Source organism: Sinocyclocheilus rhinocerous, unplaced genomic scaffold, assembly GCF_001515625.1.
Source record: "Sinocyclocheilus rhinocerous isolate Xijiao unplaced genomic scaffold, SAMN03320098_v1.1 scaffold4326, whole genome shotgun sequence".
Classification (NCBI taxonomy): Eukaryota; Metazoa; Chordata; class Actinopteri; order Cypriniformes; family Cyprinidae; genus Sinocyclocheilus; species Sinocyclocheilus rhinocerous.
The window spans coordinates 61,768-74,345 of record NW_015623495.1 but is presented as its reverse complement, the minus strand read 5'-3'; the positions used below and the strand labels follow the sequence as shown (position 1 = coordinate 74,345).

The window sequence follows — 12,578 nt, the reverse complement described above, 5'->3', positions numbered from 1 at the left end:
ACAGTTTTTAGAGAAGAAAGAAATCACCCACTGACTTTCAAAGTTGCTAACGACTTTCTACTTCGAGGATCTTGATAGAAATGTAGTGGAGTGAAAAGTACAATATTTGTCTTTCAAATGTAGTGAAGTTAAAGTCATAAGTTCCCAGAAAAAATAATACTCAAGTAAGGTACAGATACTCAAAAAGTGTACTTAAGTACAATACTCAAGTAAATGTACTTAGTTACTGTCCGCCTCTGCAAATTACACTTTTACATTGTTTCTAAAAATACAGTAATATTGTCTTGCTGTGAATATAAAAATACATTTTTTTATTTGATGTCTATTATATCAAAGAGAGATATTTTAAATAAGTATTAATTATAGGACATAACATAAATGTCATTTCTAAGCTATAGAAAGAAGGTTTAAAATGAGATCTTCTCTCTCTCTCACCTTTCTTTGGAGAGGCTTCCTGTTACTATATGTGTCTCACTTCCTCGGGAATGATGCTCTATTTGTGATCGATCTCAGTGAAGTTGGAAGTCAACTCAAGCATGACAAAGGGGAGGAGAAGCTTTACTAGTGGTGAGTGGTTTATGTGACCTGTAAAATAAAGGGTGAAGTGTTTGATTTGGGGGCGAGGAGTTTTGCGCTATTTTAGGTCTCCGCACCCTTCCTTTTACAACAATATGTTATCTACAACTTTTAAAACATCTAGAAAAGTACTTTGTGTTACCTGCATGAACATTGGCCTTTTTGACAGATGCAGCAGTGATCACCAAATACATTTCCTTGTCATTTGAGGTATTGTCATTAAGCTGATGTTAGAAATGTATGGAGGTTTGGTAAATCATAATTACAACACATGCCAAAATTCTGAAGTAGAAAACTTATTTAACTTTAACTTTTAATTATTAGATAAAAAGTCAAAATTATGAGATAAAACACTGTCAATATGACATAAAATGTCAAAATTATTAGTTAAAAAGTCATAATTATGATGTGAAAACACAAAATTATGACAAAAACTTTTGACTTTTTTAATTTCATAATTATTACTGTCTTTTTATTTGGTAATTTTGACTTATCTCATAATAAGAATGTCTGCAAATTATTCAGTTGCTAAATAGTAGTTTTCTGCCATATGATTCAGGCAAGCGGATCCACAGTGTTTGGTGTCTACATTCTGCTGCTATGAATTGTTGTCATTGTGCTTCGTTTTGATTAGTTGTTGGCATATGGACGATTTTATGCACTAGAAAAGTACTTGGTTTGCTCATCCAAGCAGAAAAACAATGTTGCTAACGTAACCCAACATAAGGAAGTTTAGAGAATTAATTTCATTTACAAATAAGGTATGAAAGTGGGCATACTTTTACACCTGCCATAGTGTTTTTTTTTCTCTCTCTCTGATTTTAGTATGTGTCTTTGAGTCCTAAGCTGATGTGCTGGGCCTCAATGTAGAGAGTTGGATGTTTCAGCATACCTGGTTAAAAAAGTCACTGTTCACCCCTGAACTGCACCATAAACCCTTTTTGAGCAAAAAAATAAAAAAAGATATACTGGAATGTGACTAGTGTAGTGTTTGCACAATTTTTCAGACAGGTTTTTAGTGAAGAACACTTGACACTGGTACAGAAAGGCCCTAGAGCAGGCATGGGCAAATTCGGTCCTGTAGGGCCACTGTTCTCAAGTTCAAGTTCAAGTTGAGCTTTATTGTCATTCCGCTACATGTGTGGACATACAGCGGAATGAAATGTCGTGTCTCGCAGGACCACGGTGCTACATAAACAAACATAAATATAAACATACAACACTAGACTAAGAACAATTTTTAGACCTACATAGCTAACTATCTGAAGCGGTAATCTAACTATACATATACTATAATTAGTTGACTATACATACACATAACCTAAGACAGACTATACAAGTACTTTACATAATAACTGTGTATGATATTGTGCAAAAGAGGTATTTAAGGTTAAGAATCAAGTAGTGCAGTATAATTTGTGGTGCATTCACAAGTAAACATTTGTGTTATCTTATTAAGTCCTGTAACATGGAATGTTTATAAGAAGGTGTACATTTCTTCTGAGTTTAGCTCCAATCCTGATCAATAGGGTTGCCAACTGTCCGTATATTGGGAATAATTGATTTGTCCCATACGTGACCTCCCTTATCCCATTTATTGAATGCTAGCTGATCTAAACACTGACTGATACAACAGCAGCAGTGCTGATCATGACACTTGAAAATGATCACCGACACCTGTCATCATCCCATCACAGCCCCCTCACGCGCATGATCAGTTAAGTAAATCACAAACTGTGAACATAACTGTTCGAGGAAGGCCTACGGAATCCTCTGCTGGCTGGTTGCTCTCACTTCACAGCAAGCGGTGCTTGTGCTAACGCAATTCCCTTCACCGTCCGTTTTGACTTCGGCAAGTCAGTTTTGGCGAATGCAAACAACGTGATTATTTTTCATGAGTCCAACATCCAGCCGTGCAAGAAAACATGCAATCTAACTGAGACGTGATCAGTAAGGGAAGTTGTCGTTCACTATTGTAATGTTGTTAAATAGAGAAAAACATTTTACATTTAAGTAACTTCTAGCGTATTCTTAACCTTGGACCTTATTCTTGAAACACAAAACGACCAATAAAAAGGTGTCAAGCACTAAAAGCAGCACATATTTAATCTAGAAGTTCTCTTTAATTTAAAAATATGCATTTTCATATACTGTATATACATACTATACACACACACACAAATACATACATATATGTGTGTGTGTGTGTGTGTGTGTGTGTGTGTGTCCTTTATTCTGTCCCTTATTTTTCCATGAAAAACCATGATTGTCCGTTATTTTCCTGTTCTGAAGTTGGCAACCCTACTGATCAAACACACCTGAACAAGCAGGACACTGGACCTCCTGGACCGAGTTTGCCTATGCCTGCCCTAGAGTCAAAGTCACAAGTCTGGCCATGTTCTGGTTGAAATTTGAGAATGATATACCAAAATCAAAGTGTGAAATTGTTTTCTTAGGCTAAGTCCAGGTGTATTTTCTTAAAAAGTCATTAGGGAGTGTTGAGGTACATACACTAACAGTATACGCAAACTATATAAACAAGAGTTTAAGGATTTGTTAGATCAGTTAAAATCTGTATTAGGATGCTGATTAATAAAGCGTTTTTGCATTATTAAAATAAATTTGCCACATCTTTAGACATCTAAAAGCAGCTGAGGACAAAGGTATGTTAAAAGATGACGTACGGTTTCATAATAGTGCAGTGAATCTGTTGAGCTGTTTGACTTCATTGTTTACACATCAGGGCTTGTCTCTGGTTTTCTTATCCAGTGTATTGCACTGCTGTAACACTTACTAATTCTTTTGCTTTTCATCTGCGTCTATGAGGTCAGCTTGTACAAATACTGTAACCAACCTCCTGCCCCTTAAGTAAATTATCTCAAATGAGAAGTCAAATATGAATATGAAATTCCATACGTTTTACAGTTCTCAACAGTTGTGAAATACTGTATTTTATATATGTGAAACGAAAAAATTTTACATTTACATACTCAGCAGTATTTTCATATTTAAAAGTTCTATTTATACCTATTAATTATATTTGAAAAGAAGAAATATTACATACTCTGCAGTGTGTTTTTGTTTTACGTAACATAGAAAGTTCTACAGTCAGTTCTTTATTCTGGTCTCTGTAGCCTCATACAGACGTGCACAGGCCACATGATTTCACAATGCCTGAAGATAATATGTTGCACAACTATATTGTCAAAATCACACTCCACAGTTTCAACCGTCTTGGATAGGTTTCAAGTAACGGATCTGAAACACAACCCTGGTTTCATTAGCATTAGAAACAAGAAGCTTTGAGTGCAGTTACATGAACAACTGTTAAAATGTCGAGTTGTGTGGACATTTCTGTATTTTTTTAACTTTATTTAATCTGTGATGCAGAAATACTGACATTAACATTAACATGAACAAATAAAAAGTAACTAAAAAAGGATAAAGGAGTTCAAATAGTTAAAATTGAGTTACTTGGACTATATGTCTAAAGAGGGTCACTTGAATGAATATATTGACATATTTGCATGGGCAAGTGGAAATATAGAGCAAATGTCCATCTACTCCTTATATTCTGCTGTGATAAATGATGTTAATCTCCCACAGGTTACTGCTGTACTTGAAGTAGGCCTATACAGTTCAGACATACAAAAAGAGACAAATACTGCTTCTCTGTGGTGGACAGAATCATTGCAGGTCACAAATTATTCTGTCATTGTTGCCATTGGTTGATTTGTGATCAGTCATCAATAAACCTAATGAATAATAAGTAAGCTTAAGTTATCAATTTAAAACTGTCTATTAATATACTGTATATAAATAGTCTGTCATAAAGAGACTAAAGTCTTGGGCCATGTTTTGTTTCTTTACCACAATCCAGGAAACACACTGTTATGAATAGATTCATGAATAAATATTACAGGTTAGATCTACAAGTGGACTTGCCTAAATTAATGTCTATATATCTGAAGACATAAAAACACTGCTCTGGTTTTACACGTTGATCTACAGTTGATGTTGTAAACTTGTAACTGATTATAAACCACACTTTGCAAAAATCTGATCGAATATGAATAAGGATCAAGCACTATAAAGAATATGTAGGATCTGTTGTACCATGAAGTCATTACTCCATACACAATTCTCACTTTGGAAGTGAAATATTTACTTCTGATATAAGCAGATACTATATTTTAAAAGTTTTTGTTAGAAATAAAGATCATAGCCTGTTTACAGTGAAATGGCTGTGCTTTATTCTTATAAATTTATATTACTGTGTGGCCAGATAGGATGTGGTTAAACTTCTGGGAAGGTGTCATCACACATCAGAGCTGTTCTGTGAAAATTCAAGAAGCGTATGTTGTGTTAACATGTAAACTCAAATGAAAAACAATTGCACTGTGACAATGCCCTCATCACAAATCATATGCAACACTTTGAGTGTGAAAATATTATATACCGGTCTTGCTGAGGAAATTTAGCATATTATAAAACAGATTAAGAAGAATGCTTTAACCAAAGGCTGTTATGGTTCGATATTTATATATACTGTGGGCCCAAAGCCATAAGTATGTCACAGTACCTTTACTGGCTTGTTTTTTTCGAGTTATATTTTTCAAGTTATACAGGGTAGATGAGACGTGAAATAACAAGGAGGAGCGAGAGACACAATAGCACATGAGCTGGGACTCAAAGTAAGGTACAGCTACATTATATGTCTAAACGCTGCCACAAGACTATGGCTCCAATGGTTTGATGTAAATTAAAACCTTCTGAAACCAGATTATTATTGTTGTTGCTTTAATTGCTGGCAAAACAAAACACCCAAATCAAAAATACTGCAAATATAAATAAATTAACCAATACACCAAATTACACCCGAGTACTACACTAGACTTATGTGTCAACCTTTTGCTGAGATAATCCTCACAAATAGAATGCTCTTACTTGCATGTTAGTTTGGTCAGAAATCCTCATAAATGTAAATAGTCTAAACAACAGATCATCACGTATCACTAATTTGTTTATAACTGACTGAGGTTATCGGCTTCCTGTCTATTAACCGGAAAGATTAATCAGAATATAATTTGATAAAAAATGAGATAAAACAGATCTGAGCAGTAAAAGAGAAGATGTTTTAACCAAAACGGATTCTCCTTAGTTTTACAAGCACCTTTTAAAAACACTACATATGATGTTGAAAATATTTCCAGTAAGAGTATGGTTTGTGGAGAGAGCAAAAAAGGAAGAGAGAAAAAGTCAGGAAGCACTAAGATAAACGTGTTTCCTGAACAAATTCAGTTATAATCAGACCACCATCTGATCTGGGTCAGTCAAGCCCTGCACAGACAGCACAGAGAAAACAGGTACGAGACTTTGATTTGTGCTTCTACTGTACTCTAATATTTAATGTTAGTCCCTGACACAACTATGATACTTCTTAAAAAATAGATTCTTTAGACTGTAGACTGTTTTTGAAAATATTTAAAATATGTACAATTATAATAACTAAGTAGAAAATATTTTGCAGTGTGAAAATATTTTGGTTTTGAAATTAGTTACAATAAATAAGAATATTCTTTCTATTTTACATTCATTGCAAAAGTTACTGCAAGTAATAATAATTCCCTTGTCTTTTTTCAATGATTTTACTAGCAACAACACTACATCCATCAAAATTATTAAAATTCATATGGTAATGGCAGATAATGGTAAAATATTATTTTTATTATTATTTTATATCATGTTTCATTGCATGTGCCAAACTTATGCAATGCTAATTTCAGTTCCCTCTAGTTGTATTCTACTATTGACACTTTTGCCCCAAGAACCCTTTATAAACTTCCCTTTAAAAAAGTATAAGATATTTTTATACACTTTCAGATCTGTGACAACCAACTTTGCTAGATGTTGTGTTTTCGAGAAATATTTGAAAATGTCTGCTCTCCGCAAATTGGGGATTTCAAAAACATGTTTTCTTTTAAATTTATCAAATGAGTGCAGTTTTATTTCCCTGTGGACGAAGCCTTCAGTTCTCCTTTGCAGTAGTTGTACGAGTAGGATTCAGTTTCTGTGGTCTGACTTCTCTCTCTCTAGCCCTCTATTTTTCTGGCATTTGCCCAAAAGAAAGGAGAGACATACAGACAAGATAACGTGAGAGACGAGTGCATCTCGTGCCCACTATTTTACTTGTATGTCTAACTTCTCTGAAGCTCATCATGAAGCACACCACAACAACTACAGATGTTACAGAGGTGAGTGTTAAAACAGTACTGAAAAAACAAACAAACAAAAGTTAACAATCTGAATTAACAGAATATTGTCCTTTGCTCTGTTACAGTACACAGATTATGACTACTCAAACACTTCTTTCAATGACTACACTGGACAAGATGATGACTCTGCTGCCCCCTGCAGTCTGAGAGAAACGTGGGACATTCTTGGTCGCTTTGCCCCCGTGGCTTACATCCTAGTCTTTATCTTGGCACTAGTGGGTAACATTCTGGTTCTGTGTGTGATCCGCCGCTATCGGCAGTCTCGACACAGCCCCTGCTCCTTCTCACTGACAGACACCTTCCTGCTCCATTTGGCCATCTCTGACCTCCTACTGGCTGTAACGTTGCCATTTTTCGCCGTCGAGTGGATCAACGAGTGGGTTTTCGGTGTATTCATGTGTAAAATAGCTGGAGCGTTGTTCTCGCTGAACGTCTATTGTGGTGTGCTATTCCTGGCCTGCATCAGCTTTGACCGATACTTGGCTATCGTACATGCCATTAATATCAGCTGGAGACGCAAGACCTGCCACGCTCAGCTGGCCTGTGCCATCATCTGGGGCGTCTGCCTGGGATTGGCGATGGTGGACGTGTACTACCGTAACGTGGTGAATGTATACGGCATAAATCGGTTTATATGCCAGATAGATTTTTCTCAAGAGAACAGCCAGCAATGGCAGATCGGCATGCAGCTGGTTAGCATGATTCTTGGATTCATACTTCCCCTATTAGTCATGCTGTACTGCTACCTTCGCATTTTCAAAGCACTGTGCCACGCCACACGTAGGCAGAAACGGCGCTCGCTGAGGCTCATCATCTCATTGGTCATTGTGTTTGTAGTCAGTTGGGCGCCTTATAATGCCTTGCGGATGACTGACAGCTTGCAGATGCTTGGGGTCATTGTCAAAACATGCGCACTCAACAAGGTGCTAGATGTGGGCACTTTCGTGACAGAAAGCCTGGGGTTGGCGCATTGCGCTTTAAATCCACTACTCTATGGCCTTGTGGGGGTAAAGTTCCGTCGTGAGCTGGCCCAGATGTGCAAGGCTGCTTTAGGACCCCAGGGGTGCCTCGGATTAGCAGGATGGGCAAATGGTCGGGGATCAACCCGCAGGCCTACTGGATCATTCAGCTCAGTGGAGAGTGAGAATACCTCGTACTTCTCTGTCATGGCCTGAAAAGAGTGCAAATGACATGAACAAGAGTGCAAGAATAGAAGTGATGGGTGTTGTGGAAGAAACCACAATTTCAGTTTGTGTAATCTCAGAAACATTTTCATGTTCTCTTTTTTTTTTTTTTTTGAGGCATTTTCTAATGCAGTCTTAACATCCATTATGTTGGAGGAGACTTTGTCATGAATTTTCTGTTGTTATTATTAAAGATCTACCTGCATGTTTTTATATATGAATGAGAATATCCCAAAAGTTCACAAGCATGTGAAGACATGCATTTTACATGTTGTTTTTGGTAGCCAAGGGTGACTGATGACGTCCACAAGCAATGAAAGTCCATGCCTGAAGAGGGCGCTCGACACCTCTCAGTTTTTGTGGAGGTTAATAAAAGCCTAACAGTATGTGTGTTTGTGTTTGTTGAATTTCTCTCTCTGATCAAATTCATTTACGCAATAAACTGTGGCAGTTAATGCCATTACAAATATCAATATGATGTAACAGAAGAATAATGTACACATATGATTTGCATATGGCAAATATATTATTTTAATGAAATAATTTGCATTCTTTATACTAGGCCTTCTTGTATGACTGGTTATTTAAAAAATGTAATTGAGTAAGTCCGAATAAAAACTTACTGGTAAAGTAAGATCTGGGGATTCGAACATTCCTACACACAAAATGAACAGAAAGTGAGGTTTCGTTTGTCATTGGTCACATGATTTCTACATTAACAACACAAGCCTCGAATCGAGGCTTCATCTGGCACGCCCATTTATTCTCGACACGAGCTCCGATTTCTCGGTTCAAATGTTACATCACTATTGAGAACCACTGCTAGATCATGTATCACTTTATAATAATTTAGTGTTAAATGATTGATTGCTTAACAGACCATTCAAATATGAGCTCTGCTGTCAATAAGTTAATATGCTGAAACGATTGCCATACCAGTATGTTTAGGAAACCAGAAAGAATTTAACACAAGGCAGTTGTGAACTGTTATGACCAGGGGTGTCCAAACCTGTTCCTGCAGGGCCACTGTCCTGCAGAGTTAGACCTTAACCAGCTAATCAAGGTCTCACTAGAAACTTCCACGCAAGTGTGCTGGAGCTGGTTAGAGCTAAACTCTGCAGGATGTTGGCCCTCCAGGACATCACCATTATGACAGTAAGTAAATAATATCAGGAAATAATAATAAAATAAAATATGACACCACAATGAAACAACTATTTACTGTTACTATTGTAAAATAATAATAATAATTTAAAAAAAAAAATTTAATGAATGATTTCAATTAGTCCAGAATATGCTCCAGAAATGTATGTGTGCCATGCATAAATGTAAACCTATCAAAGTCTCTACAACAGGGCTGGGTAACTCTAACCTTCGAGATCCACTTTTCTGAAGAACTACAACCCTGATCGTACTCAACTGCCTGTAGTTTTCTAGTAGTCCTGAAGGCCTTGGTTATCTTGTTCAGGTGAGTTTGATATGGGTTAGAGCTAAACTCTGCATGACAGTGGAACCCAAAGGAAATATAGACTCATAAGACAAGCGGTGTGGAGAATTGTGGTTTAGGAGATAATGTACAACTGGAAAAAACTCAGCAACACTATCTAAACACAATCTAAACAAAAATGGTGCTAAATAGCACTAAAAGTGGTGCACTGGCTTGTAATCAGGGGAACCACTTTAAGTGCTATAGGACCTATCTTTAAAAGTGCTAAACAGCACCTTTGTCAAACGGTGTTATGTAAAATGGTAGGAACACCATTCTCCTCCTGAGATTTTAGATATGTTACTCCACTCTCATATGTTTGCTATGAATATGAATTTACTACAATGTTTTGAATCACTTTTACGCTTTTCTGATGTCAAAAAGTCATGTGTGGGGGCCCTGGAATATTTCCTTATTGGGGGGCCTTTGTGGCAAAAAGCTTGAGAACCACATTATCTTCAGGAAATACACTGTATTTTAATGTTTTTTTTTTTTATCCTTTCCCCAAGACCCCAACTAAACTAAGAGACTTGGTTATACAGAGTTATACAGGAGCTCTTTGTATGGCACTGGTGGTATAGCACCTCAACCACTCCAAAGAACCGCTGAAAAACCATCTGGGCTTAACAGGTTCTTTATACTGGAGCGGTGCTATATATAGCACCTCAACCACCACTTCAGCATTGCTGAACAGCCACAACTTTTGTGTGTGTCTGTCTGTGTATAGGCAAAGACTATAGAATACCCAATTTTGAATGGGGAAAAATGCAACGCTCAATATGGCTGCTCAATCGCAGGAAGCCCCGCCTTCTGAATTAAAGAGCCAATTGCTAATCTGTAAAGTCAGCGCATCACTGCAGCTGCCGTTAGAAGCGTCCCGGTTGCTATAGAAACAGTCAGCGTTCGTCTGAGACATGCGCTTAGCACTGGCTGATCTAGACTGAAAAAAAATAAGCTGTTTAAAAAGCTATTTGAGCAAAAAAAAAACTTGTTGTCAGATTTCATTGGTGATTTCAAATATGAAATTTAATCGTACTTTGTAGCTAGATTTAGTGACTCCTCCGCCCCTTTTGAGACTTTTTTCAAAAGTTTAGGGACAAATATAGCAACTTCTTGGACAAACCTTATCTAAGTTCTCATCTTGCCCACTGATCTACGTTCATCTTTATATAGATCAGTGAATTTGCCATTGTGATGTCATCTAGTTACATTTAGCTACCAGTTTTAGCTACTTTCAATTGAAAGCAGTTGGCAACACTGGACTTGCCGTAAAGGGACTTTGGTATTAATGCAGCTGCATTTTAGACTATCAAACACTAGAGGGCGCACTACATCTGCTGAAACCACTTGTGGATGTGTAGCTACATTACCAAGTTAGTGTAAGATATTTTTAGATATAACCAGCTGGGGCAAGAGTGCACGGGATAGTAGGTAGGAAGGAACTAGAGCTACCTGGATGATGTAATGGGTTAAGACGAAAAAAAAATCAACAAAGGCAGGATCATCGTTATCTACTCCTTCTCTTTCACTCTGCGCGTGCACGGTAACCAATGGATTGGTAATGAGCAAGGGTTTTGGATCTTCCGATGGCATCCAGTAAAGATACTTTTTTTATTTTGTTTGTTTGTTTGCTTTTAACAGTTAAAAAACCAAGCTTTTAGAGTAACATTGTGTAACATGGTAATATTTTGGACATCTCCACCTAGACAAGTGACTTGAGGCTTTTTTGTCCAGATCCATGTGTTTAATCCTAAATACTTAAAACATATATACAAATGACTTGAATATACATCTTTTATGATGAGTTTGTTTGAATTGAAATTCATTTTGATATGTGGGGGGCACAAGTAAAAAAATATCATAGTGAAGAAAAAAGGCTTAACATTTCAAAGAATTACAAAACTACAAAACTATTTATTATTATTTATACTTTATTATTATTATTACTACTACTATTTATTAAATATTGTCTGAGGAATCGAAGTCACTTGGTGCAACCAACATGCAGAATAAAAACATAAAACAAGAAATTATATCATAGAGAGGACCACTGGGGACCCACATGACTGTGTATCAAGGTCAATAAGACTAAAATATCAGATAATTCAACCTTTTAATGACAAGGCAAGGTTAGTTCAGGTTTTAAAATGTCATGTGGTGTGATTCCCCAAAATTGCATACATTAATGATGCTTATAAATTAATCATTTATAATATTTCTAAGAAATCTTACAATGCTATATTAGTGCTGGGCGGTATACCGGTTCATACCGAATACCGGTGTTTATTTTTGTTATGACGGTGTATGTTGCTTAAACAACGTTCGGAACGCGACACTGTTTGAAAGGGGTCCGTTTTTCACTGTTGCACTGTGGTGAGGGAACAGCTGTATGTGTTACTACGCGTGAAAGTTCCGAAACTGAAGCTGTAGAACTAATAGAACGTGATGACACAGAAGAACTCATCCACAATATCCACATTGACCGCCACAAATATCCACTGCCCCCTGCCATGAGCTCCCACGTCTCACACACACATGAGCGCGACTTTAGCACTAGATTGAGCAACTTTCAGACCCTTTTAGCGGCTTTTTTCCATAGAATATTCATACTGACAAACCTAGCGACTTTTTTGGATAAACCTTAGCTATGGTTCAGTTGGAAGATTTCGCTAGTGCTGTCCCGCGAACGCGAGGTCTGACTTTCCCGGAGAAGTGTCACCTCTCTCGGCGTCTGTTCTGTGCAGTGAGCGGCAGAGAAGCCGACTCGTCAATAAATTAGTACAAAACAGAGTTTCCTAGCACCTGTTGCTTACTGATTGTTTGGCATTATAAATATGAGCGTAGTTTGTCTGTTAATATCACATGCACTTTTTATTTTTTTTGTTACTCAGACGCAGGCAGTGTGCTGCATGAGACAAAAAAGTAATATAGTTAAAATAGCCGCTCTTTGGTGTAGATGCATGTTGATTTTATCAGACGATGCCGCGATTATAAATGAGAGTGACTCCTGGTTAACATTAAAAGGGGTCGTGTTTAGTCACTATTTAGTGTGGTATT

At 36.9% G+C, this 12,578-nt stretch overlaps 2 protein-coding genes across 3 annotated transcripts in view; one reads left to right on the top strand and one right to left on the bottom strand.

Moving 5' to 3' along the window:
- cnfn (cornifelin) overlaps positions 1-561 on the bottom strand; it is a 7,209-nt gene extending 6,648 nt beyond the window's left edge. Inside the window, exon 1 of the mRNA XM_016573554.1 lies at positions 436-561. The gene's annotated coding sequence lies outside the window, so the exon portion shown is untranslated. The remainder of the gene's footprint in view (positions 1-435) is intronic.
- Positions 562-5,889: 5,328 nt separating this feature from the next.
- LOC107755594 (C-X-C chemokine receptor type 3-like) lies at positions 5,890-8,266 on the top strand. 2 transcript variants are annotated; one of them, XM_016572516.1, is made up of 3 exons: positions 5,890-5,942; positions 6,703-6,830; positions 6,917-8,266. In XM_016572516.1, the coding sequence occupies exons 2-3, from the start codon at positions 6,795-6,797 to the stop codon at positions 8,024-8,026; spliced, it is 1,146 nt and encodes a 381-aa protein (XP_016428002.1). In that variant the 5' UTR covers positions 5,890-5,942; positions 6,703-6,794; the 3' UTR covers positions 8,027-8,266. The 2 variants fall into 2 exon arrangements, with proteins under 2 accessions (XP_016428002.1, XP_016428065.1); XM_016572579.1 differs by having other exon boundaries at positions 5,894-5,942; positions 6,673-6,830.
- Positions 8,267-12,578: the final 4,312 nt, after the last annotated feature.

Coding starts and splice junctions, on each gene's coding strand:
- LOC107755594 (XM_016572516.1), top strand. CDS start 6,795: ATGAAGCACACCACAACAACTACAGATGTTACAGAG. Junction 6,831..6,916: donor CAACTACAGATGTTACAGAG/GTGAGTGTTAAA, acceptor GCTCTGTTACAG/TACACAGATTATGACTACTC.